The sequence below is a fragment of the Arvicanthis niloticus genome, chromosome 12, assembly GCF_011762505.2.
Source record: "Arvicanthis niloticus isolate mArvNil1 chromosome 12, mArvNil1.pat.X, whole genome shotgun sequence".
NCBI classification, from domain to species: Eukaryota; Metazoa; Chordata; class Mammalia; order Rodentia; family Muridae; genus Arvicanthis; species Arvicanthis niloticus.
In genome coordinates, this window is record NC_047669.1 from 25,264,991 (window position 1) to 25,292,766 (window position 27,776).

At 45.2% G+C, this 27,776-nt stretch overlaps 1 protein-coding gene across 3 annotated transcripts; it reads left to right on the forward strand.

Annotated features, from left to right (window-relative positions):
* Positions 1 to 26,791, forward strand: B4galt4 (beta-1,4-galactosyltransferase 4). Of its 3 annotated transcripts, none has more exons than XM_034515729.2 (7): positions 1 to 125; positions 8,100 to 8,497; positions 10,335 to 10,567; positions 14,011 to 14,198; positions 19,486 to 19,608; positions 22,728 to 22,832; positions 25,551 to 26,791. In XM_034515729.2, the coding sequence occupies exons 2-7, from the start codon at positions 8,245 to 8,247 to the stop codon at positions 25,681 to 25,683; spliced, it is 1,035 nt and encodes a 344-aa protein (XP_034371620.1). In that variant the 5' UTR covers positions 1 to 125; positions 8,100 to 8,244; the 3' UTR covers positions 25,684 to 26,791. The 3 variants fall into 3 exon arrangements, with proteins under 3 accessions (XP_034371620.1, XP_076799035.1, XP_034371621.1); XM_076942920.1 differs by having other exon boundaries at positions 52 to 192; XM_034515730.2 differs by lacking the exon at positions 1 to 125 and adding an exon at positions 7,146 to 7,165.
* Positions 26,792 to 27,776: the final 985 nt, after the last annotated feature.

Sequence of the window (27,776 nt, forward strand, 5' to 3'; positions counted from 1 at the left end):
CGCAAGGCGGAGCCGGGGCTGCAGAGCCGCCTCCGGGCGGCGCAGGCGGCCCACGAGGGAGATCCCCGGGGCTGCTACTCACCACCTCCCTTTCCCCAGGTGGCCTCACGGTGGCCGCGTCCGGGGTGAGTACGCCGGGCCAGAGCTCCGCTACGGTGCGCTCCGAGCGGCCATCGCCGGGCTGCGAGCGGGGTGGGTCCATGGGATGGGGCCGGGCGGGCGCGGAGCCTGCGCGCTCAGGCCTCCGTGTGGCTGTCCTGCCCAGCGAGCGGCGGGCGAGCTGGGGGCCTGCAGAGGCCCACCTCGGCCGGGCTCCGGCTCCGGCGCCCCAGAGCCCAGGGCGGGGGAGATGTTGCGCGTAACGGGGAGATGGCAGGGTGCATCCGCCGCGTCCCGCGCCCCGCGTCCTGGTGCTGGCGTCTCCGGGCGTCTCTACCTGGAAAGGCCGGTCCTTCTGCATTTCATTTGGTCAGACAGCATTTCACCTGGGGAAACAGCTCAGCTGATCTGTCAGGCCTGAGCTCCTTCGGCCAAACAAGGGGCACTCACATGGGATTTGAAGGACTGAGACCCACCTGCTGTATGTAGGTCGGGCGCCTGATCCCTCCAGGGTCGGTGGATCCCTATCACTTGTTGTTCTGGTTTTCCTTAGATAAGGGCGAGATAACTCTTGGTTTGGAGTTCGAATGCTGAAGGGTGTGGGAGATAGGTATTTAGAGAAGGCCTTTTGGGGGAGAGGTAACTTTAGAAGCCAAGGCTGGTGCCTGTGGGTTGCAAAGTGTTCAGAGGTGAGCCAGGAGGCATGAAGATGTGGCGGTGGCCCAGGAACGGCCTTATCTCTCCAGTGGTTTGGTAATGGAAGAGCAGACAGAAGGTGGTAATTTGAGAGTTGAGAAAAGGCCTCACTGTCTCATTTTAAAAATAATTAGCTGGTGTGTGTGTGTGTGTGTGTGTGTGTGTGTGTGTGTAATGAATCTTCGGAGGATGTAAGAAACTCAAGGAGTGTCTGATATGATTCAGCTTGAGAAAGTGAAATTCAAGATAAAGTGTTGAAGGCTGTCCCAGCACTCTGCCAGAGTGCTGGAATGTGTCTCCAGGGAAGGAAACAATGTCTAGTTGGTTGGTTTTCTTTTCTTCTGTTCCTAAAGTTAATTTTTAAGAACAGCTTTGGCCTTTGTGGACACTGAAAACGCCATGAAATAGCACAAACCTCTGTGTGCCGGACCGCCTTTGAGAGAGGTCTACAGCTTTGATGGGGCGTGGAAGAAAAGTATCTCAAAGTGAATTGCTTGACGATGCCGAACTGTTCGTATCAGCGACTCTGTTACTGCATTCTATGTGCCGCTTGATATAAGCATTTAGTACCTTCTCTAAGCTGACCTGGTAATAGTGTGTGTCTTGGGAACCAGCAACCAAATGTCTCTTGGAAGACCTTTTATCCATGTTGGGAACATCCAAAGCAAGTCAGCTTAGAACTCATCAATGCAGTGACTGGCCTGGAACTTGGTAATCCTCCTGCTTCAGTCTTCTTAGTGCTGGTATTACAACCGTGAACTGTTGGTGACTTCTGGCTAGTCTAGCCTTTTTTTTTTTTTTTTTTTTTTTTTAACCATCCATGAACAATGGTATGTGCCAGAATTACCCAGATTCCTGTTTAAAATACAAATTTCTTGGCTCCACCCCAGACCATTGAAACAAAACCTTTGGGCGTGGTTCCAGGAATAGGTATTTTAAGAAGAGCACACAGGGTTACGGTTCTTTGCCTAGTGCTGAAGTTCACCACACACACACACACACACACACACACACACACAGAGGATAAGAGTGTGTGTATAGACAGGGGTTTGTAAGGCATTTTTAGAATAGATCCTCTTAAAATTTACATGATCAAGTTGCCATCAACTTTATGTAACTAAACGTCACTGTCCCCATCTATAATAATGTCATTTAAAAATTTTAGAATATGTTAAAGGACAACTAGTTTTTTTTTTTTTCCTCTTATTAGTATTTATAATAGCTTTGTTTCTGGTAATGAGCCATACCAGCCATGAATTAGAAACACAGCTTTCTCAAATTTGTCTCAATGGCTGTTTCTGCTGCTTTGTACAGGCAGCGATCATGAACACACATATGTTGCACAATTGGGATTGTAGATATACTTTTTTGTTACTTTTTACTTAGCTATGGTAATCTCTTCCTCCATAGTTAGGGTCTTTTAAACATTCATTTTTGGGGTACATACTTATGCACGCATGTTCATGAAGAGGCTGGACGACAGCCATTTGTGTCATTAGGATTAAAGATGGCGTCACCATGCCTGGCTTTTAGGGGATTCTATAGATCACACCAGGTTCTTGTGTGGCAGCACCTTACCGACTGAACTCTCTCTAGTCCCTTAAACACCTTTTAATAAAAGCATATGCTCTAGGATGTGATATATTGATTAAATCAGATCCCTGCTATTAACTTTTGAGTTATTTTGGCATTGTTGATGTCAATACAACAATCTCCTCTGATTGTATACCAAATGATGTAATCATGAGTTATATATAGTGAAATGAGTTTTAAAAATCCCATTTTCACATATCTTCTTACTGCTTTTTTTTTTTTTTTTTTTTTTTTTTTAATCCATCAGAAGGACAATTGCCAATCTCCCAGGGTTCTGTTCCATCTTAGGCTCATTCTCTTTCGTTGGTTCTAAGACTTCACGGCAAGTAAGAGTCACTTCTTGTTTACATTTCAGCCCGGGTCTCAGGGATAGTTCTGTGACCTATCAGTTCTGGAGTGGAGTATAGAAACCTATAGCTTTGTCCACTCCTCCAGAGAGCTGACCAACGCATATTTGGAGCCACAGATGAAAAGTACTTTTAAGTAAATGGCAGATACGCTCAGAAAATCTCCATCACTGACCTGGAGACATTCATCATGTAACTAACACTTTCAACTAACACAGTCAAACTAACACTTTGAGACATGAGCTGCCTGCATTTTGTTTCTTTGGGTTTTTTTTTTTTTTTTTTTTTTTTTTTGTCTTTTGCTTTTCCCAAATTATCTCCGGGCTTCTCAACTCCTAGGACCATTGGTAGACCTGACCGGTAATGGCTACCGAAGTTGGGACTTCTATGACCCACTGAGGAATTATCGGATGGATAGCTGCAAACAGACGTGGGAAGGCATGCTCAGTGAGCTTCTACTGAAATCTCCCACCAGAAGTTCCCGTGACTTCTGTAAACACCTATTACATAAAACAACTTCAGTCACTTGGTAGTTCAGTTCACGCCATGTTTCCTGGCAACTTTTGTTTTAAAACGGGTGTTTTAAAGTCACAAGCATGACCTTGAAGTGGGTAGTGGGTCCCTGCCTCTTTTGCTTTCTCCATTCTTTTTTTTTTTGGCTCTGTGGTAAGACATTTTGCTTCCTGCATGCCACCTACCATGATATGTTGATCACCATAGCACATAAACAATTGACCATGGGTGGGAAAACACATCAAACTGTGAGCCGACTTGTTTTTAAGTTGATGATCTCCGGAGTGTGTACTGTTGGGCAGAAGGCGGAGAGGAGCCCACACAGTGCAACTTAGTAGCAGCCCCTCCCTTTCAGTGGCAGAGGGGAGGGGTAATAGGCTTGATCCAGGGTTGTTCTAGAAAGGTAAATTGAAGGGTGTTGCTATGAACCTTTGCTACTGTTAAACTTCTCCTAGGGTCATACTTTGTGCCTAGTTAATGCCTTTTCTTTTCTGCTAATCTCTCTCTCTCTCTCTCTCTCTCTCTCTCTCTCTCTCTCTCTCTGACAAGGTTTCTCTGTGTAGCCCTGGCTGTCCTAGAACTTACTCTATAGACCAGGCTGGCCTCGAACTCAGAGATCCGCCTGCCTCTGCCTCCCAAGCACTGGGATCAAAGGCTTGCACCACCACTGCCCGACTTCATTCTCCCTTTTTAAATATAGCATCTTTCTTCACTAGGCTTGGATTATGTCATGTTCTTATTCATATAGTGTGTCTTAGAAAGTTATATGTTAGGTTGATTTGAGATATCAAGAATACACAGAGTTGTGCTGGGCAGTGGTGGCGCACGCCTTTGATCCCAGCACTTGGGAGGCAGAGGCAGCCAGATTTCTGAGTTCGAGGCCAGCCTGGTCTACAGAGTGAGTTCCAGGACAGCCAGGGATACACGGAGAAACCCTGTCTCGAAAAACAAAAAAAAAACAAAAAAACAAAAAAAAAAAGAAAAAACAAAAACAAAAACAAACAAAGAATACACAGAATTGGAAATCTTTTTGAGGAGTCAGTTAGTTATTTACCAAGTATTGACTGGGGCTATACTCAGCCTCTCTGACTATATGATTTAAAACAAAACAAAACAAAACAAAACATGTTTTAGTACTTTAATTTTAGATTGTTTAAAAGTTTTAAAAATGATACAGAAAGTTCATGTAGCTTCTTCTAATATATTTATTCCTTTACACAGCAGTGAAAACTTTATCAATACTGTCTAGACTTCATTTCTCAATACTGTTGATAGACTTTATTTCTCAATACTAGTAACAGGTTCTCGAGGTCAGTAGGTCTTACCTGGTCATTTGATAACCTCTTTAAGATGATATTGGCTTCTCTGTATAGTAACCAATTGCAGTTAACACTGAAAGTCTTTGCAACCATAGAGCACAAAACTGTTCATTCTCAAGTTTCTATTGGTTGATTCTAATGCCTGTTGGTAAAGCCAGACTGAAACAATGATTGGTGTAGTGTTTGCTTAGTGGGGTTTCTCCTCCTCCTGGCTGCTAAATTGGAAGTTTCCTGTCTTTTGTCTCCTTTCCCTTTCTTTATTTGATCAGTTATGTCAATATATACTCATGGAAATTCACTTTATTCTGTGGATTAAAATACAGAGCATATTTTCTTTTTTTGAATTAAATGTTTCCAGTTTCCATCATCAGCCTTTCCTCTGTGCTGCCTCAGAGAACCTCAAGGTAGCAAGACCAAGTGCCCGGGGTGATGTGCCCTCTGTCCGTGGGATCTGTGGATAGCCTTAAAGGTCTTAGGATGCAGATTTTGGTGCTCACCAGCTGCTGAATGCCACACATCCTTTCTGTCTGGTGCAGGAGCGTTTACTGCATAAACATGGCACCCACCACATCTGCTATGGAGGCACAGAAGTAGTGTGTGTTTATGTTGAGTTGTTGTTGGTTACAGCTTACCTTCCTTATTAGATAGTCTTTACTATTAACGGAAAGTAAAAAAACCATAGAGAAGTATAAAGACAACGAGCCCGTGGGTAATTGTCTCCTAACTATCTCATTGCCGGTCTCGGTTCATGTGTTCCTCTTCTTTGGAGTGAGAAGGGACGAGCATGTTTGAAAAACAAATTGTAGACATTAAGGGCAGGGAGAAGACTGAACTAAAGAAGGGCAGCACTTCCCTTTTGGCCTGTGGGTGTCCGTCCGCATGTGTGGGTGTCCTCGCCTGTGGGTGCCTGTACCTGTGGGTGCCTGTGCCTGTGGGTGCCTGTGCCTGTGGGTGCCTGTGCCTGTGGGTATCCGCACCTGTGGGTGTCTGTGCCTGTGGGTATCTGTCCGTACCTGTGGGTGTCTGTGGGTGTCTGTGCCTGTGGGTGTCCGTCTGCACCTGTGGGTGTCTGTGCCCGTGGGTGTCCTCGCCTGTGGGTGTCCGCACCTGTGGGTATCTGTGCCTGTGGGTATCAGTCCACACCTCTGAGTGTCTGTGAGTGTCTGCACCTGTGGGTGTCTGTGTCTGTGGGTGTCCTCGCCTGTGGGTGTCCGTCCGCACCTCTGAGTGTCTGTGGGTGTCCGCACCTGTGGGTGTCTGTGCCTGTGCTTAAAAGTGGCAGGTACTCAGAGCAGACAGATTGCTTTCAGAGAAGGGAAAGTCTGGTGGTGGTGGCGGCGGCGGCGGCACACACCTTTAATCTCAGAGATTGGGACGCAGAGGCAAGTGGATCTTTATGAGTTAGAGGCCAGCCTAGGCTACAGAATGAGTTCTAAGACAGCCAGGGCTACACAGAGAAACCTTGTCTTGAAAAACCAAACCAAACCAAACCAAACCAAACCCAAGCAAGCAAACAAACAAAAAAAACCCAAACTCTAGGGCAGATTTCTCCACCACCTGGGGAAGGTGTCACCTTCCCCGTAGTCACCTGCCCTGAAGATAGTGTTTGTTTGAAAAGTCATTTTGTTTCTAATTACAAAAAGTATTATATACTTCTAATTATAAAAGTATTATATGCTCATTGAAAGAAAAGTGGAATTGTTATTACAAGTATCTCCACTTCATTGGAGGTATGATTATGATTATCCTGGCTAATATTCTGATAACACATGAATCACTGTGGTAGTCAGTAAATCCCTTGTGGTTCTGGAAATTTGGCAGGTGTTGGGTGTGCCTTCTCATGAAATTCTTACAACATCATTATGAAGTGAGCATGTTCCTGCCAAGTTTTCTATAAGCTAGGGAAACATGCTGAGAGAGGTTTTTTTTTCCAAACCTCCGGTCACTTAGATGACAGGCAGAGGGTAGGAGATCTCTCTCTCGAATGCATAGAGGTGTTCTAAAAGCTGCCCCCCGCAAAAAAAAAAACAAAGAAGTTTTGCCTTTGAAGTTTCTTCTGTGCCACCAGTTTTATAGGGGACACTTAAGCTTATAAGGGGTACGTGATAGTGTTAAATTGGGTCTTAAAGGTCAAGCCTTCATGCTGGAATTAATAGTCATATAAAAAGAACAAGAGATATGAAATCTGGACTTCAATCTCTCTCTGACTCACTCTCTCTCTCTCTCTCTCTCTCTCTCTCTCTCTCTGTGTGTGTGTGTGTGTGTGTGTGTGTGTGTGTGTGTGTGCACATGCACTTGTGTACCAAAGAAAAGCCATTAGGGGTATAACCAATACAAGGGCCCTCAACAAGAGCCTGACCACACTGGAACCCAATCTGAGATTTCCAGAAAGCCTCCAGAAGTGGGAGAAGCCCAGTCATGGCATTTTATTACAACAGCCAAGCAGGCTGAGGTGGAGAGGTTACAGTCTCTGCAGCTGCTTAAGAAGTACAGGCCTACAAAGAACCCTAGGCGACCCCACAGACAGATCTCTTAGTGTACATGGAGCTGTAGCTGCCAGCCGGGGAGGCCTGAAGCCAGCTCTGGGAGGCCCTGAAGGTGGGTGGTATACATACTTACCGCACTGGCTTTTCCTTTCTTGTCTCTTGAGATGTAATCAGAAGTATTTCCTTGTTGGTCCATATATAGCACAGACCGTCTGTTTGGCTATGGAAGTCAACTGGAGTCTGGCTTCAGTACTTGCTACATTTTCCTTGATAAGATGCTTGGGATTTGAGGCATAATGTGACTTTGATGATGCTGAGAGGATGTGGGGGTGTTGTAAGCTGTGCCCCACAGGCCCTCCATAAGTATCCTTACCATCTAGTGAACTTACTGGTATAGATGGTAGTCCTTAAGTACCCCGAAAAGCTGGATTTTTTTTCTTGTTAATAACTAAGAGCATAGCACCTCTTAGAGATGAATTTGTACTGTTCCACCTTGTGGTATTGAAGTATGAAATCAAGGACAATTTATCACCTGTGAGAAACACCTTTGATAGAATGCTGGTCCAGGTGGCTGCCAGTACATCTGCCAGTCTCTATAATGTAGCAGTGAGAATGATGGTCACTATCTGGTGGCTGCTTAGTGTGTTCCAGAAGGCTGGTCAGTACTTTTCATGATAGTCCAGCCCTGCAGGAAGGTAGATATTATCTAGGTAGGTATTATTTTACCCCCACATTACAGAGAAGGGAACTCAGGGAAGATAAGGAAGGTCAGTACACTAAGTGGGCATAAAGTGATAGAATTATGGTTTCTTTCTGAACCCAAGTCCCTGCTCCTGACTAATTTTTCTCATAGATTATTGACAACCCCCATTTGGGTCCCCTTGTGTTACTTGTCCCACCCCACCTCATTCTGTTGGGCTCTGCCCTGGGCTAGCATCTCACTGAGACCGCAGCTCAGCTGGGATTGGGTTTCTAATGAGTACTGAGGTCTGTCATTTTAGGACAGGATTTCTATTCATAATACATCCTTTGTGATTGTCTTTCAGTGATCTCTGGGATACAACTGCTGGGCAGAAGCAAACATTACCTCATGAGTTGCCATCACATCCTCGGTCATACTGGAAAAGCACAATTTGAAACCTCTTCGCTCCAGCTGAAGCAGAAATACAGATTACTCACCAGCTAAGAGACATGGGCTCCAACCCCCCTTCCCACCTCTCCTACAGATTACGGTTGTTGCTGCTCCTTACCCTGTGCCTGACGGTGGTTGGATGGGCCACCAGCAACTACTTTGTGGGTGCTATTCAAGTGATCCCCAAGGCAAAGGACTTCATGGCTAGTTTCCACAAGGTCATACCTTTGGGGAATGAACAAACTCTGGGCCATGATGCAGCCACGAACAAAGCAGAACTTGCTCACTGCCCTTCGGTGTCTCCAAACCTCAGTAAGTATTTGCTGTTTTTTGTTCAGGAAATACCACAAAAAATTACTTAACTGATGTAATTTTGTGAGGTCTTTATTCCTTCTGTCCCATATCCTGACTCCAGGACTCACGGGCCTTTGAACCTGACTGACTGGAAGCCTGTGCTTGTGTATGGCGGCTGCAGCTCAACATTCTGTTCAGCTTCCCGTTCGTTGCTTCTCATCGGTATCCAGTTCAATCTATGATAGGAGTGATCTTAGTTTTATCATCCATACTGTATTAAGTCAGGTCTGGACTTGTGGATCTGCCCCGTGTGTTTCTCATTGCCTCTCTAAGGCGGTGGCTGCCTGGGTCTGTTATCCTGCCTTGCTGCTGGAAGCTGCAAGCATGGGCAGTCTTCCGTTTGTGTCTCGTCTCTTAGTGTCTCTTTAGCCAATAGTATGGAGCCAAGAGATAGGACTCGCTTGTTCACTGTGGTTTTTAGGTGCATTTCTTCAGAATCTTCTATGTTTTGATTTCCTGTGGATCTCTTCCTTTCAGTGAACAGTGAATTGGTTTTAGTGGACTCAGTACATCCCAGAGAGAAAATGTCTCACATATATTGGTTCTCTAGAACACCAGAGTGCTCAGACTTTCCCAGACAGCCCTTTATTCCCAGATGCCTTTTCTCAACCCATGTCTGTCTAGTGGGGTTCCTGTGTAGTCATCTGAAACTGAGCTTAGATCTCCTTTGTCTTCTAGGAAGGACTCAGGGGCTGCCCCAGCCTCAAGAAATCTCAGTTTTCTGTGTGCTACACCTGCTGTGTCACAGCCTAAGTCACCGTGTGCAGCTCATGCTTGTCTGTCTGTGGGCACAGAAAGCAGGCAATCTGGAGGTATCTGGGTGTCCTGTTCTAGCTGTGTGGTCCAGCTGTTCTCCCGGACAGGCAGCTATGGCTCCCTGTCTGCACTAGGAGAGAGGTCTGTTGGGTGGCCTGGGGCTCTTCGTAGGCCTGCTGTTCTTAACCTGCTTGTGGGAACTGTAGCATGTCTGACTCAGCATGCCTCAGACTGTTGAGAGAGGCCACTTGGAGAGGAAGGGGGATAGTACAACCCGTTAGCCGCTTGCAGATTTAAGGCCTGTCTAGTGTATGTGGGGTCTTAAAGGATGTGTGAGGCACAGAGGAAGTTATCTCGGTTCCTAAGGAGAATTCTGCCTCCTCTCCTGCTGGTCAAGCTATCCTTTGTATTCAGGTCAGAAAATAGGGGTTTACTTACTTCAGTCTGATAGTTGAAGCCCGGCTCAGGATTGATTACCATGGACAGCCTCAAGTTTCACCGGCGGTTGCTGTGTTAACTGGAAACATCTACCCTCCTCGTATGATGGGAGAGGAGTTGTGTATGTTGTTGTCACCCTGGCTAGAGAGTCCAGTGAGCTTTAGCTTCTTCCTGGTGCCTTGCCTGCAGGGACCCAAGCATGAGGAGTGTAGGACAGAAGTGGGAAGAGGGCCCCATGAGGAGCTGGAGTCTATAGAGTGTTTTTGGCTTTCATCTTTCATCCTTCTTGGTAGAGGAGTTACTCTGTCTTGTCCTGATCTTTAGTGGGTGAGGTGACTCACTCAAAATTGGATCATAGAGCCAGAGTTGACTGCCCTGGCCCACGTAATGCTCTTATTTACAGCTATTTGCTTTGTCAGGTGGCTGTCATTGTCTTAGCGCTCTGTGTACGACTCATGAGACCTCCATTCAGAGAGCAATAGGGGCTGTGGTACTCACAGGGCCCCAGGCGGAGGGCCAAGCCGTCATCAGAGTCAGCTGTGTAAACCCAGAGCTTTATGCTATGGCTCTGGTTCTGACCTGTGTCCGGTGTTGATTGCAGGAGGCCAGAGCAAGCTCATTTTTAAGCCGGACCTCACTTTGGAGGAAGTACAGGCTGAAAACCCCAGAGTGTCCAGAGGCCGGTATCATCCTGAGGAATGCAAGGCTCTGCAGCGGGTCGCCATCCTCATTCCCCACCGGAACAGAGAGAAGCACCTGATATACCTGCTGGAGCACCTGCATCCCTTCCTGCAGAGGCAGCAGCTGGACTATGGCATCTACATCATCCATCAGGTGAGGGTGGGGCTTTCCTGGACCCTGGAGTCTGTGGAGGAAGCAACATGTCTGTCTGTTTTGGGTGAAAAGACCATCATCAGAGGGAGAATTCTCTTCCCTCACCCACCCTCAAAGAGAGTAGAGGAAAGTCTGATCCTGAATTTGGAGCCATGGGGCAAAGCTCTGGGAAGTATCACTGTCCTAATATGATCTTTGGGAGGAAGCCTGTTTTTGAGAGTCCCGCCCCCCCCCCCCCCCCCCCCCCCCCCGCCGCACCATGTTATCCAGTGCTAACATGTACACACCCCGAGCTCTCCTGCCTCTCCTATTTCTCATAGGTTTGCCCTATGTTACACAATATGGGGTTGGGCTTCGGCCTGTTGTTACTGAATGTGGCTGTGCAGGAGAGATCTCAAGAGTGATTTCACGGAGTGCCAAGTGGTACAGCCAGCTACTCGAGTGGCTTTCCAGTCACCTTGACCTTTAACCCCACCACTACTTATCATGTCAAACAGGCGACGTTTAATTTTCACCATCTTGACTTACTCATCTGGCTTCCAGAAGTGGTTAGTTGGAACAGCATGTAACCACCCATAGGCTGCCTCAGGAGAGTTCAGCTTTGAGGTCAGTCAGTCGGTGGTGGGTGACTCAACATGCCTCTATTTGGTATTAAAGTTTATTAAATGAAAGATAGAGCATCAGTATAAACATCTGTGTCTAAACTTTTTAATGTCATCCTGGTCCATTCAAATAATGCTCCTTCAGATCCTTATAAATTCTAAGAAGAATGGGGGCAAAATCATTAATTGATTGCTTAATATTGCATGTAGCTGATAATACCAATTTTAGGTAGAATGGTCAGCTCGTGGGTTCTCCTGTGTAGTGTGTACTTGATGAGAGACTTCATAATCAGGTGCTTCTCTATGGTATATCTGGGTCTGGTTTTTAGGACTCCCTGGCACTGGAAGTATGGCCGCTTGTGAGCCGACATGTGCGTTTTGGTAACCAAATCCATGTCCTCTACCAAAGCAGCAGTTGCTCTTAACCACTGAGCCGTCTGTCCATCCAGCGCCTATGGCTTCTGTCCGTTGTTGAACAGGGCCTTTTGTAACCAAGGCTTGTCTGAAACACAACCAAGGTTGAGCTTCGATTTCTCATCCTCTTACCTCTACTTCCCCCACATTGGGGTTCTGGGCAGGCATCACCACACATGGTTCATCCGGAGGTTGAACTCAAGGCCCTTTGGGTTCTGGCAAAGACTCTACCCACTGAGCTATATCTCCAGCCCACTTCTTTTGTTTTAGAATTAATCTTGTTTTTAACAACATTGGTTAAAACGGTGATTTATTGAGTCTGACTTCTTACTTAGGATGGTAACTACCAAAATGTGGTACTATTTTTAGTTGGTTCTCCTTTTCAAAAGATTATTTGTGTGTGTGTGTGTAGTCAGGGGTCTCTCTTATTGTTTCTGCTGCTGCATACTGCAGGTTAGCTTACCTGAAAACTTCCAGGCAATCCTCCTATTCCTACTTTCCCTCTGGTCACAGGTATGCTGGGTTACAGGAGTTTCACCTCATCTGGCTTTTTTTTTTTTTTAACTTGAATTGAACTAAGTGATTGGTTGGCCATTCCCACAAGTTCTGCACCACTGTTACTCCAGTGCTCCTTGTGGGCAGGACAAATTATAGGTTGAAAGTTTTGTGGCTGAGTTGGTGTTCAGTTCCTGTACTGGGAGCCTTGCCTGGTTATAGAATCATCTGGCTTTTTGATGTGAGTTCTCGGTATGGAACCCAGGTGGTCAGGCATGTGTAGCACTCGCCCAAGACCCCGTTTTCACCCGTTCTGTTTCCTTTCATCTTCCTGCCTCTCCCCGCTTCCCCCTTCCATCTTGGCCAGGCTAGCTTGAAACTCTCGGTCCTCCCGAGTACTGAGATCATAGGTATGTGCTCTGTTTTTTTTTGTACAAACAGAAACATAACCTACTTTGTTATTCTTTTCAGGAAAGTGCTGCTGTCACTTCTAAGAATCGCTTATAATTTTGTTATGATAAGCTGTCAAATCAGACTTTATTTTTACAGCATTCAGTTAGCCTTGAGCACAGTTGGACTGAAAAGCCCTTGCATCATATCGCACGTTAAGTGTTGACGATCTTGTCTTCAGATCCTTCTGAACGGCCACTGTAAGGAATAGCCTCTGTCGTTAGTGTAGTGACAGGATTCTGTTAAGCCATTTCCAAGAAAGTTTTAAGTAGTTTAAAAGTATTAGCAACAGCCCTCTCTGTTAATAGGTCACAATTTCTTTGTCCTTCCCGAGAGCTCTTAGCTTAGTCTCTTGGAAGTTCGGTGTCAGTGTGGGGGGTTAGCTGGAGATCAGCCAGGAGCCAACAGGAAAACAGTAACACTAATTGTGACAAGAACATTTTAGGGGGCTTTGTAGTTTCCTATGGAATTCATAAAGGCCCTTTAAAAACCGAGCTTAGGGGAACATTTCACATGACCTCTAGCCTCTTAATAAATTGAAGTGCACAACTGTGGTGCTTTATTTTTATTTGTATTTTAAAACTGCATCACATTTTTTTTTTTTTTTTGGTGCTAAAAATACCACATAAAAATTATCTCAGCCACTTTCTCATTTTTTAAAAACCGTCTTGTTAACTTTTAAGTGCACTGTTTAGTAGTGTTAAGTGTGTGTGTGGGTGTGTGGAGAGAGAGATATGATTCAGCAGTTAAGACCATATCACTCTCTGGCAGAGGACCAGGCTCAGATCCTTGTACTCAATTCCAGCAGCTCACAACTGCCTGGAACTCCAGCTTCGGGACCTGATGTCCTCTTCTGTCCTTAGAGGCCACTTACACCTGTGTAGTACACACACACACACACACACCATGCACACACATACATGCACACACATACATGCACACACACATACACATGCAAATGCACACAGCATGTATATACACACACATACCATACACAAACACCATGCACACACACACACACACACTGAAAAATAAAATTATTCTTTAAAAAGGAAGCTGTTTTCTCACGGGTTATGAGGGCTCATCTATTATCTCAGCATTTGGGAGTATGAGACAGGAGAATTGCCCTGAGTTTCAGGCCAGCTTGGAGAAATGTCTCAAAAACAAAAACAAAGAAACTTTACTCTCATGCAACCAATATACTGGACTTTTTAGTCTTTTCATCTAAGCAAATTATCCACTACCAGACAACTTGCCAGACTCAACGGGATGCTTTTAAATTATAGAATATAAATATTCGTGAAACACAAAGCCCAAACCGAATGGTCTGTTTGTTATCACTGCATCTCCTCTGTTAGGTCCTAGTGTATGTTGTCTTGCCAATAAACAGAGGTAACATAGCACTCCTGAATGGAGGGGAAGGGGCGCACATGAAAGAGCCTTTTCTCCAGAACTCTTCACTTTCACGTCCATTCTCCATAGGCGGGAAGTAAAAAGTTTAACCGCGCCAAGCTCCTGAACGTGGGCTATCTGGAAGCTCTCAAGGAGGAGAACTGGGACTGCTTCATATTCCACGACGTGGACCTGGTGCCAGAGAATGACTTCAACCTCTACACCTGCGGTGATCAGCCCAAGCACCTGGTGGTGGGCCGGAACAGCACCGGCTACAGGTAAGACGGCCCGGCTGTGCAGCGTACTAACTGTGATCCAGGCTGTGATGTGTCTGGAGTGAGGTAGGGAGGCAAGAAATGGGGAAAGAGGGCCCGTTTTTCCCTGATTGTGCAGAACAGCAATTAAAACATGAAGTAAGGAAAAAAAAAGTCTCCCCAAACCTTGCCAAGAAACGCAAAGACAAAGAGAAAGGGCAGGAGAGAGAATGCAGTCCATACAATTGTGCTGGGCCCCCCTGCAGTACCTGTGGTGGGACTTGACAGGCTTTCCCACACAGGAGAATTTTAATAACCTGCCCACCTATTCTGATATCCTCTACTGGACAATGTGATGGCACCCTGTAGGCCAGTGTTTGAACATCCCATCTATTTTGGGGATATCTTGCCAGAGTTCTAGGAAAGGGTGGGGGGTGCACATGTCCACCTTCGTAGTCTGCTCAGGAACCAGGATATCCAGGACAAGTTCCTGTCTTTCAGAGCTACCGTGGGAAATGCCACCATCCCTTCCTTTCTCTCAATTTTTATCCCCCAAAGAGGAACATGATCTTTAACTGTATTTAATACCAGCTCCTAGTCAAATACAGGGGAAACAGCATGCAGGTAAGCTCTATGTAAATTAAGCTGATTGCGCACACTTCCCTGTCACCTTCCTCCAAGGCCTGCCATTCCTGTGGAGCTACAGCACTAGGCTAGGGGCCAAGAGGCCAGTCTGAGGAGGCAGAGAAAGTGCTGGTGTAAGGAAACAGGAAGTTCCTATGGAGATGCATGCATCTGCAAGCACAGCTGCAAGCAGTTAGGAGGAGGGAGAGGAAGTCTGTGTGAAACTAAAACTAACGTGGAGAATAGGATGGGAGACTCTGCCAGAGCCTGTAGAGTGAGAGAGGGAGACTGACTGACTCTCTTGATAACCTTCCTTGGACTTTGCTCCTGTGTTGTTGCTTTTTCGATGTAGGTCTCTTAGTTTGGATTACTTAAAGAGAATGCTTTTGTGACTCCCACGGGAAGTCCTCTTGGATGGGAGCATAACCACATCTGCCCCTTCCTTACGAGGTCCCCGGGACAAACCAAAGTTTGATTCCACCGGAGTTCACTCTGAGGAGCAATGTTTATGAGGCTTACTTACAGAGCATGCGTGAAAAGCTGCTGGTGGGAGCACGTGTGACCTTTTAAAGCAGCCTTTCTGGAAAGTCTGCAGTCAGCTTGGAGAGCAGCTTCCCTGAGCCCACACAGATGGCAGCACTTTGGGTTAATCTTCCCTAGCCTATATAATTTAGCACCTCCCTGGGCCTCAAGGCCACGTGCACTTAGGGCGTTCCATACATAGGGCTGGGTGGAGTAACAGGAACCAGAGGTGAGGGTCCAGTTAACCTTGATGCTCTCTCCTTCTGTGAGGAAATGTCTGCAGGCCACATGACTCTTAACCTCCTAACTTTAAGTGTCCTGTTCCTATCTGTTCCCTTTTCTAATTACACAGGGGGGTTAGGACAGGCTGTAGACCGAGGGTCTAGATTGTGTTGTGTTAACCTGGCCTTGAGTGTGAAGAGAGAATTGCCCACTGGGAGCTGATTTTGACGTTATGTTCTGGTGTCACCGTCATGCATTCCATCAGACACAGCCCTTTAGGAGGTGACCCATGCCTCTCTTGCTGTTTAACCTCCCCTTATATCTGGCCAGACATGGCTGCTATTCCCAGACACCATCAGTGAGGCTTTGTCTCCCTTGCATAGTCGAATATGCTTACCTTTTGATTTAAAGGTAAGCTCCGAGAAAAACTGTGGCCCAGTGTGTGTGTCTGCGTGTCTGTGCGTCTGTGCGTCTGTACGTCTGTGCATGCATGCATGCCTGTATGCTGACGGGAATCAAACATGAGTCCCTTGCAGGATGCAGGTTCTCCATCACTGAGTTATACTTGCTCTGTACTTCTTACTAATCTCTTCAGACTTAGATCTTACTTTGGTCTAGTCTTATTGTATGAACCATGCACATGAATCTCCTCCCCACCAACCCCTGCCCTCCCCCATCCCTGCTCACCCCTTTTGTGGCTGGGGAGAGATAGGCCTTCTACCTCCTTACCTTTGCTATCCTGGGCAAAATTCTGCTGGTGGCAGGCAATTTCAATTTCAGGGTCTCAGTGACTTCTGGTGGCAGCTCTGTATCACTGTGTTATGGAGCACCAATGAGCTGAGGCTTCTTCACTGCCCCAACAGCCCCAAGGATGTAGGTAAAAGAAATGTTTTTGCCTACAATCACAGAGAGGAAGAGGAGGGACACTGGGTATCTCTTCTCTAGGCCTTGTAGGAATTACAGCCTTGTTCCTTTTGCCACATGCACGTGAGTCTACAATTAGAGTGGTATTGTTGACATCACGGGACTGGGCACTATTCATAAAGAAATGCCCCATATGTGTTACCATGTCAAAGCTGGAAGAGTCTACAACATTACCCAGCATGCTGTGGGCATTGTTGCAAACAAGCAAATTTAGGGCAAGATTCTTGCCAAGAGAACTAACGTGCAGATTAAACATATCAAGTACTCTAAGACCAAAGACAGCTTCCTGAAATGGATGAAGGAAAATGATCAGAAGCCAAAGGAAGCCAAACAGAAGGGAACCTGGGTTCAGCTGAAGCACCAGCCTGCTCCACCCAGAGCTGGGCACTTCCTAGGAATAATGGGGAGGAGACTGAGCTGCCGGAGCTAATCCTGTATGAATTCGTGGCTTAACGTAGGTACGAGAAGGAATAAACAGCCAGGACCGTAAAGACAAAAACCAGACAAAATGGAAATGTTTCACTTGCCACACATACAGTGGCAGGAAGTTAAAGTAACTTGCCCAAGTGTTTCAGATTCATGGTGAAATTTATTGCCAATAACTCCTCTGTGCCCGCCTCCTTTCTCCAAGGACTCCATCGTAACTGTATGACTACATTTTCCTCACTCTGAGGACCTTACAGTTCTTTAAAATATATACGTGAACTCACTTGGGGGCCCCTTAAAATGTATCCTTTTCCAGAAAAGGGACCAAAAGCAAAAAGTCAGTCAACACAGAGACATTTGCTGGATAATCACAAGGTAAGAGCAGTTCAGTGGCTTTCCCTGAAGGCGTCTACTGCTGCTCCCCACAGCAAAGCTGGGCTCAGGGCTCTTAACCTCTTCCCCACCAGGGTCTCATACCGGATCCTCCCTTATCTGCAGATCCAGTCCGTCCAGGCTGTGCTCTTGCCATGGCTGTGGTTCCTGAGAACCTTGGGGTTGTTGAGCTCAGAACTCTAGGAGGGAAGGCCCCTGCTGGTCCTGTGCGCTCAGCCAGCTGCCTGGAGTATTGTAAGCACTAACAGTCTCCTCCACAGCATGCGTGCCACATCTCTCATGAGGACTGCTCTTTGGTGCCTAGAAGGTTATGTGGGGCCACTCTTTCAATCCACAGGGCCCTAATATAGCTGTTTTTGTTTTGTTTTGTTTTGTTTTTTTGATAGTTAAGAGTCCCTTTATTGTTAACTAGAGTCTGATGACCTCGGACATAAGTCACTGCTAGTAAATGATAGTAATAGCCGTGTTCTAAATATTTTATTTCTTTTTGTTGGTTTTAGGCTGGCTGATAAAGGCCGTTTCCCAGAATTTTAAGTGCATGGGTGTGATTGTGATAGACAGTCTTGGTTGTCGACTTTATTAGACTGAGAGGTGCCAATGGGACCAGTTGCGTATACCCCAGAAGTGCTTGGGAGGGCATCTCCAGAAACAGTTAGATCATGATGGCTCTGACCAAGTCAGTGGTTCATGATGGATTTATAATCCTATTGCATTAATAGGAAGTGGTGGGTATTTTCAAATTTAGGGTTTACTTGCAGGAAGTGGGTCACTAGAAGTGTGTTCCCAGGGACTATACATTGTCCTGCTCCTTTTCCTCATCTTCGTATCTTAACTGTCATGAGGTGAGTAGCCATCCCTACCACCCATATCTTATCCACCATGAAATTCCCACTGGCCACAAGCCCATCAGCAGTGGGCTGGCCACAGATCGAAGGAAACTCTGAACCAAAATAAAACTTTCCTCCTTTAAGATTGTTTCATGCAGATATTTTCACGGTCTAAGCTGATGAACATAACTGTATCTATTTCTGTTACAGCCTACATAGGGTCACTAGTTTGTACGGGGAGTATAGAAAACACTCAACCTCCGAGTAGCTTTGGGGATGCTACGTGTCAGGTGGGAAATGTCTACAGTGTACTGAGTCTTTTCTTTCGGTTTTTCTTCTTGTCTGGAAAACGTTGGTATTTAGTTGGCCCCAGATATTTAGAGCTGAAGTCAATTGAAAGTTAGAAACCTTCTATGTGGTCACATGGTTCTGTTCAGTAGCTCCCTCCAGCTGCGGTTCAGGAGGTGTATTAAGGGTTAGCCTTAGCCCAGCTTGCTAACAAGTCAGTAGGCTAAGAGCCCTCTCTGACATACTCCGCACTCTACTTTCTTGGGCTTTTGGCTTCCTCTTTTCCATGTCAGTCTTAACAGTGGTTCCATGGATGTTCAACCCTTCTTGTCCATTTTATAGTTGTCCGGTGATGTCTCCTACTCCATAGGCTTCAAGTTAGCACAGGTGTCTTGTGAACTTGGACCCTGCGTCCTTTGCCTATTGGCATAAGGCCCTAGGAACATCTCAAATTTAGCCTAAGAATAATTTATTGTCTTGCTCTCAAAACCAAATGATTTTCTTCATACTCAAGTTTTCATGAAAGACACTGCATTCCATCTGGCTGCCCAAGCCAGGAGTTCAGTGCAGTGGGATGGTGTGTTGAGCTCTGTAGAAAGCAAACTCTTAAGATGTCGGTTTGCAGAAGGAGCGCAACGAAAGCATGGACTGGAACTGTCTCCTAAGTTACACCTCTTCACTCCCCAAAGAAAAAGAGAGGGTGTATTTATCATGATCCTCATTGATGCTGAACATAGATGTGACCCAGAATCCTTCCTCACCTGGTATCCTTAGCAGCCTTTACATGGGATGGAATCTCTCACACATAGTTAAGGTGATACTGCGCTCTAAGGTATATTTATAGACCTCTGAATACCAGTGTTATCGATAACAGGTATGTGGGGTCACCCAAAATCAGATCAAAGGCCAGGAGTGCAGGGAGGTGGGCATGAGGCAAGAGTAGATTTATGAAATGGGCAGAGGTGAACCATCTCGAAAGTGTTCCTGGAAGGCTAGCCCCTGAAACCAGAGCTAGCTAGAGTGGCTGTGGGGAACAGAGGGGCTTTGTGCTAAATGTCACTTCTCTGTCTTCTCTTTTGCTCCAGGTTGCGTTACAGTAAATATTTTGGGGGTGTCACTGCCCTCAGCAGAGAACAGTTTTTCAAGGTGAATGGATTCTCTAACAACTACTGGGGCTGGGGAGGAGAAGACGATGACCTCAGACTCAGGTGAACAGCAGAGAAGGGACCTTCCCGGGCTCCGCTCTCAGTGGTGACCTGGAAACCGGCACTTGTGTGTAGTTCCTGGAAATGCCAGGCCAGCAGGTCCTAAAGCTGCAGAGTTGGGTTTAAAGGGTGCCAGGGTGTGAAGGGAGGGCACAATGACCTAAACTGTTCTTTGTCAACGGAAGCTTAGAAAACAGTGAGGATGATCTGTTGCTGAGTTTGGGGTTCAGTATTGGTGGGGGCCTGGGGACCCACCAGTGAATGGGAAGTCCCAAACTTAAGTCTTGGGCTTTTCCTCAGACCCCAGGGGCCCTGACACTGTTCCCAGCGTGTGGAGCAGGGTGCTAATTTCTCTAAGGAACCATATGCCCCAAAGAAGGCAAGGGTGTCCTTTTGCTACACCCTGTGGTCAGAGCTTCCTGACTTGAAGGCCTCACTCTGGGCTGCTGGTGTAACTGCTGGATCCCTTCTTTTTGCTCTGGAGAGCCAAGAGGAACTTCTCAGGGTGCCTGGCCTCCCCTTTTACATGCTCTTCAAGATACGGGGTGTGTGTGTGTGTGTGTGTGTGTGTGTGTGTGTGTGTGTGTGTGTATTTTGATGGGAAAGATGTTCCCATTGCCCAGAAATCCCTAACTATTCAAAAGCCCATAAGTCACAGTTGTGATCACAAGGGCCTCCTGGGCAGTCAGGGGACCTTTTTCCTCTTACCGATGGTGTTTAGAAAGTATGTTCCAAGCTGGAGTTCGGGATTAATAGGTAAGTGACTATCAAATTCCCACTAGGCTGCTGGGAAGGAACTTAGGGCCTCATGCTGCTCAGTCTCTTGCCCTTTGGGGAGAGAACCTTTTGCAGTGTTTCTGAAAGAGGGAGTTTTTCCTGCCTAAGCCCCTCAGCAGTCACTATTGTGGTCACACAAGCTGCTGATCACAGGAGTCAGGGTTAGGAAGGGCTAGAGGAAGCCAGCACTCCCTTTTCCCCAAGTCCATTGCACTGCCTAGCTGGGCTGACAGTAGACAGTTGCTATGGTTACATACCATCACTGTCTCCTTTCCCATCCTTCCTTAGCTTTAAGGGAGAGTGAAACCTTAAGTTTGTTTTTATTTGATAAGTACCAGCAGTGGAAGGGTTACTACCTTCAGCAGCCACAAGAGCTCTCTTCAGAGATCTCTGCTCATGGCAGGGAAGAACTTCACGACAAGTCAGAAAGAACCAGAATTGGAATTTATCTGAAGGCATTTTTAATACATATTGGGTGCAGGAGTTCACAGATATAGACGTCTTTGGAGAAAAGAGTAAGACATACCCACGTGTTAGTGTGGGCTTCTCTAGGGGAAATTATACTTCATTGTTACATGGCTCACATGTGCACACACATGTACACACACTTGGTCCTGTTTCTGAGATAGATTGCTTGAAGGGTGTAAATTACAACAAGGTTTTGCAATTTTTTTTAATCTTTATTTTTTGCGTAGGAATGTTTTGTCTGTGTAGACATACCTGTGTACTGTGTACATGCAGGGTCTGCAGAGGCCAGAAGAGGTAGTGATTCCACCTGGGACTGGAGACAGTTGTAAGCCACCCTATGGTTGCTGGGGATTGAACTCTGGTCCTCTGGAAGAGCAATCAGTGCACTTAACCATTGAGCCAACTTTCCAGTCCTACAACAAGGTTCAAAGATTAAGCAGAACTTAAAAATCTATGAACTGGCTTATTTATTTCTCTCTGAAATTTTTCTTTTGTGAATAAAATTGGTCGTGGTTTCAGGAGGTGGATTATTTAGATTTAGGGATGAGAGGATGTTAAGATAAAAAACTAAGGTGTAAGCGTTCTGGCCCTTGGTGGACATGTTTGTTTTTAGCTTCCTAGTTTGAAGTGTCTGTAGAAAAACCCTGCATTATCTCTGCAGGCAAGTTTGACCTTATCAGCTCTGCTGAAATTTCCTTTCTGTCTGCAGGAAAGGCAGCTAGATCCCAGGGTGTCTGGGTCTTCCTCTTCATGTCTCTTTGTTTTTCTGTCTTTTTCTCCTGCCTCCATGAAAACATCATGGTCCTCAGAACAGATTTCCACTAATGCACCAGATAAGCCAGGCAACATATCATGATTGAGACCTGCTGACTGATACTGGGCACCACCCATCTTTGCTCTTACAGCCTTTATTACAGTTTGGAAAACATGTTCCATATGAATTCTGTTGTTTGAGCCTTTGAAATGCATTCTCTGTCACCAATCTCATTTCTAGACAAGGCTGAGATCTGGTAGGGCAGGCTGACTCAAAGATGTTGTCAGCCACAGAGCTTAGATCAAACCTTGGTTTGTGGCTGAGATTATGATTTTACACAGTCATTCCTTTCCTTGTGAGGAGACAGCATTATTAATTATAGAGCCCGCCAGACTCAACTGTCTTGCTGTTTAAGAATGCATTAAAATTAATATTTTATCAGGTTCTTTCCTCTCGTTTTAAGAGTAATTAACTTCAGATTGGCATTTTTCCACTAAGTAAGTGTTAAATGTTATTTCTAAGTTTTTGAGCCATGTAAGACAATGAAGCATAATTTCCCTGCACCTACACATGGCTATGCCTTATTCTTTCCCTGCAAAACCTCTATTTCTGGGACCACCTGCACCCAATCTATATTAAGCACTTCAGGTCCACTTGGAACTCATTGTGTAGCTCAGGCTAGCCTCAATTTCTCGCTGATTATCCTGGCCCTGATTAGCAATTCCCACCCAACTTGTGGAATTGCAGGTGCATGGAACCACTAGAAGCTTCTTTTAGTTTTTGATCTTTTTCTAGACTGGGATGCTGAAATTTTGCCACCGGTTTTTTAAGAAAAAAACCATAGGGTTGTAGTATGCACTGCTTGTTTATTCCTTCCTGAGAGGATGCGACCGCTAAGTGTCTGGGTGACACTTTGGTGACAGAGGGCAGTGACCATGTCTCAAAGATAATCGCTGTGCCTATGAGTAGCACCACACTGCACCAGCCTCCTTGTGTGTTTGTGTGTGTATGGTTTTTTTTTTTTTTTTTTTTCAATTGCAGGTGATTCTTTTAAAGTACTCAATGGTGATCAATGGGATAGAGTTCAAAAATGAACTTTATTTATTTATTGTTATTTTTCTAGGGTTGAGCTCCATAAAATGAAAATTTCCCGGCCCAAGCCTGATGTGGGCAAATACACTATGATCTTCCACACCAGAGACAAAGGCAACGAGGTGAACATGGGCCGGTAAGTCCTGGATTCCCACACCAACGTCAGCCTGGGTATCAAGTCTCTTGTGTAGCTAACACACCATTGCTGGACTGATAGCATAAGCTGGTTCACCTTGTTAAAAGCTTTTTACAAAGGAACGTTTAAAGCAGAGCCCAAAGTAAGGAAGATTAGTACCTAGACCCCTCATTTCGGGGATTGTAAACTCTGGGCTTCTCTGCTTTGTCCCCTTTTTTCTTCTGCCTGCTGGATTCTTTGTCATAGCATCTGTGTGTACGCGTTTCACATGCATCCTTAAAATATAACAAAGAACCAGAGTACCATTATCATGCCTAAAATAAAATTAACAAAATACTTCATTATGTTACTACGTGTCCAATCTTGTTAGATTTCCCTGATTGTCTAGTAAGGACTTGTAAAAAAAAAAAAAAGCATTGGTTTGCCCAGCATGGTAAGTAAATGATATCTACATTGTTATGGGAATGGTCTCCTTTGGCCAAGAGGTTCTCCTTTGATTCTTTTGGGGTGACAGAGTTTTACTGTCTACATAGTCCATTCTAGCTTCCAGTGACCCCTGTTGTCTCACCTTCTGAGTGCTGGGAGTGCAGCTGGGTACCACCAGGCCCCACCCTTTCTTTTTCTTGCCTTATTCCTTGCAGTGCGTTTGTTGGACATCAGGTCGTGCATCTGGTAGATTCAGAATCAATCCCTTTATGGGTTTTTTTGCTAATTGTTCCCTAGTGACTTGATGTGTTCCTGTGACCTCTATTATTATTATCATTAAATGCAAGCTAGGAGAGCATGTTTGGTGTCAGGACTGTTCTGTGGTTTTGGGTACTATCAGCTGATACATTCACCCTGAGATTTCTCATGGTATCTTTACCTAGTGATCTTTAGCATTGATTTCTTATTGCCTAAATTAAAGTTGCAGAGCTGTAATGTCCTGATTCTATCATCCTGTCTTCATTTGTTGACTCTCTTACAAAGAAGGATGTGCTTGGGGAGTAGTTCCTACAAGAAATGCTGCCTGAAGGCTGAGAGCTAAACACTGGTGGATCATTTTCCAGAATAATAATCTGGTATCCATGAACCTCTTTGGGTTTGTGTTCATATTCTTGATAAGAGCATGGTTTTGACTTTGGCCAGCCAGAGCTCTTCAAGCTGGCTCCTGAGTCCTGAGGATGTGACTGTGGTGGTCTGGAAGCTTCCTGCTTTGTGCTTTGGGGAGGGCTGATGTCCTGGCCTTGTCCTTTCCTCTCCTGTCCAGCGTTGGCCCCTTCACTGAGGAACTCCGGCAGATAAATATATTGTGTGTGTGGCTCTGATGGAAGAATTTATGGTTTTTGTTCTGAGTTTTTTCCTTTGAAAAGCAATATTCAAAACTTTTTTTTTGCCTTTTATTGATTTCTACTTGTTAAGACAATGTTAAAAATCTTTTCGCTCTTTTGTTAGAGGTCACAGGTCTAAAAGAACAGACTTTTCCATGTCATTGCAGTCTTTATCAACAGTCGTGCATTTTTGTTCATTAATTATTTAATGATAAAAAATATGAGCAGTATAAAGCATCTGGATATGCAGACAGACCCCATAGGCATGTCCACGTGGCCTCCCTAGACTCACACCCTCCTCTTAACACTCACCCTACCCTAGGTGACACTTTCGTGAGCTTCACAAGAACTGCTTTTCTTGTCATAATGATAATTCCTTAGGCCATTTCTTGGTTTTCTTGTTTTTCATATGTTTCTATTCCTAAACAAAATAATAATTAGTTTTGCACATTTCCAGCTGTGTGTGAGTGCAGCCACACTGTGTTTCTTCTCCTTTGACATTATACAGCTCAGTGCTGTGCTTCTGGTATCCACCCACGTTGTCATGGTCATGGGGGAGCTCCTACCCCTGTTGCTCAGCTCCAGCCTCAAAGGTGGCTTATCCTTCTTCAAATACATCCTGTTCTTTTGTCTGTCTGTGTTCCTTGACCACAGTCTTTGCTTAGAGCATCCCTTCCTTCCTTGTTCACTTGGTGAACTGCATGTCTTTTAAGCTTCAATGAAACTGACCCTGTCGATGTCCCTCCCTAGACTCTTTCACAAAGTAAGGTGACCCTTATCCTCCTGCACTCGCACACACACACACACACAGCCCTATACATACACAGACATACACACTCACACATATTGCATGCATGCACACATAAATACATAAATACACACTCACACACACTCACCTACACATACACAGACATACCCACTCACACATATACACACATGCATGCATGCACATACACATACACACTCACACACAGACACACAGACAGACACACATACACAGAGACAAACACATAGTTTTTGAGACTCTTATGAAAACTATGTACCCTCCTATCGTAGACAACTTTCTTCTTACAGTAGTGGAATGGACAGAGATCCCCTGATGGTCAGCCAAGGACCTGTTCAGAGTAGGCAGCACACACCCCTTTTCTATCAGTGGTTCTTGTAATCCCTCTGTCCTGTAGATGGGAGTGCATTGGAGACAATGAATGGTTTTCCACTGTTGGCCCAGTTGTTGATCCACAAATACACAGCTATCATTATTGCCTGTTCTGTGAGGAACACACCTTTTATTTTTGTCAATAAGAAACCCAAAAGGTATAGTAAATTATAAAACTACTTAGGAAAACACTTTGGGGCAGGACAGAAAGCAGTGGGATTCATGCCATGTTCTTTTTATTTTTATTTTTAGAATGAAGCTGTTACAACAGATGTCACGGGTCTGGAAAACAGATGGCTTATCGAGTTGTTCTTACAGATTACTGTCTGTGGAACACACCCCTTTATATGCCAACATCACAGTGGATTTCTGGACTGCTGCATGACCCGGATCTTTTGATGACGCTCAGAACTGATAATTTGATTGTAATAATTTTGGCCTAGAGACTTCCATAGTAGCACATGTTCAGAACTTGTTGCAGCTAGTTATTAGGCTGAAAACTTCCGTTTTCTCAGCAGAGCTCTTGGTTATGTAGAATGTAGATCCATAGTTAACAAGACAGCTTTCTTGGTTGTTTTGATCATGGCTGTGAAATGTTGTAATGCATACACTCTGAAGAGGAAGGACATAGTGCAGGCAACCTGTGAACTGTGTCCTTGAAGGATTCAATTCAGCAATGTATTATGAGATCAAAAAGTGGGGAACAACGTTCCCAAGCGTCTTAGAGAACCAGAATTGCTAGATCTAAGACAGAAAGGTACTAAGATATGTTTCTGTTACTCAGCGTAGCCTATGTGGTCATCTTTGAAGTGGCGGAATCCAAACGCAAAGAAGGCCATAAGAGAGGGGAGCAAAGTCAAGAGTCAGATGCCACAAACATGACAGTGGAGAGCTGGCTAAGGACAGAGTATGGAGTGAACTGGCGGCAGTCCCTGTGCTGGCTGCTGCCACCAATCCTCTGTGGTGGATGCTTCCTCATCAGAAACACCTTCCAGTCTGTGGCCACCCGACCCTGAATGTACCCAGCCTCTTGAGAGGCACTTGCCAGTAATAGCCCACCAGAGAACACACTGTCTATTAGTTTTTAAAGCATTTTTTATAAAATGATTTTGTACATGTAGGATATGAATGAGCAGTTTATAAGCCACATAATGACTGATAAGATGTCTATAGAGTATCTCTGTAGTAAAATATGAAAAAGCTCGTTCTTGGTCTTGCTTTTTACTGTTAATTTAGACCAACAGTATATTCATTTCAGTGCCTATAATTTTAAACATCTTAAAAACTGAACAGTGGGCTGGAGAGATGACTTCAGCAGTTAAGAGCACTGCCTGCTCTTCCAGAGGTCCTGAGTTCAATTCCCAGCAACCATATGGTGGCTCACAACCATCTGTAATGGGATCCGATGCCCTCTTCTGGTGTGTCTGAAGAGAGCGACAGGTACTCACATACATAAAATAATAAATAAATAAATATTTTTCTTTTAAAGTGTACTGCTCTTGTAGAGGAATTAAATTTGGTTCCCAGCGCTCCCTTGAGGGAGAAGCTTACAACTGCCAGCTTCAGGGGGTCCTATGCCTCTGGCCTCTGTGGCTCTGGCACACATGTGTATATCCTCATACACGTGATAATAAAAATAATTTTTTTAAAAAACAGAACAAATTAAGCCTAGGGCCCAATTCCCATGGTTCTGTCACTCTCTCCTGTTGGTGTCTATGACTTCCTTGTACAGCCAACTGCAGCAAGTCATGTCTTGGCCTAGTCCATGGCCTCTCTATGTCTTACTCCTCCGTGTCTCCTTCACAGTCAGAAGTGGGAACCACAGGGCTTGGGGAGTGCCCCTGGCTAGTCAGTGCTTAGGCATGGTGCCAGTGGCCCTTGAGAGGACAGAGCTCTTAAAGAGACAGAGTGTAGGTTTGAGGAGACAGGGCCTATCATTTGGAATAATGTTGGGGTTGTGGTGCTTTATTGGCAACTAGAGAGATTTGAGAAGGTCCCAGCATTGTTGAGCTTCCTGGGGAGCAGGGCAAAGGTGTAGGGGAAAGGAGAGGAAGGCAGTAGAAGCCATTGAGTCAGAAGGACGGTGAGAATATTTCCTTTGCTTGGGTGATGCTTTTAAGTGTTGTATGGCTGTGCCCCAAGGCCTCTCAATCCACCATCATTATGTGACTCCATCACCACTGAACTCTGGTAAGTGTAAATAAGACCTAATCCTTCCTCAAAGAGGAAGAGAGAGCAGGAAGATTTGGAATGAACAATAGCAAAGGAGGAAGGAGAATTTGAAAGGACATTTTTATAGGCTTGGCAGGTTTACTCAGGGCTAGTCTGGTTTATCAATAACTCAGCATAGGAAGTAAAAGTTGTATTTTTTTTTTTTTATTTAAGAAAACCATGCTCAAGGGTTTCCTATTTCCTTGCTGAACCTTATAAAGGGAGTTTTGTTCTTGGGAGATTAGATAATGGCATATGATAGTGAGA

Bases quoted from the DNA above. Each gene is read 5' to 3' on its own strand.
- B4galt4 (XM_034515729.2), top strand. From the start codon at position 8,245: ATGGGCTCCAACCCCCCTTCCCACCTCTCCTACAGATTACGGTTGTTG. The intron at 8,498-10,334 runs GTAAGTATTTGC...TGTTGATTGCAG, and splicing joins TTCGGTGTCTCCAAACCTCA to GAGGCCAGAGCAAGCTCATT. The intron at 14,199-19,485 runs GTAAGACGGCCC...CTTTTGCTCCAG, and splicing joins CGGAACAGCACCGGCTACAG to GTTGCGTTACAGTAAATATT.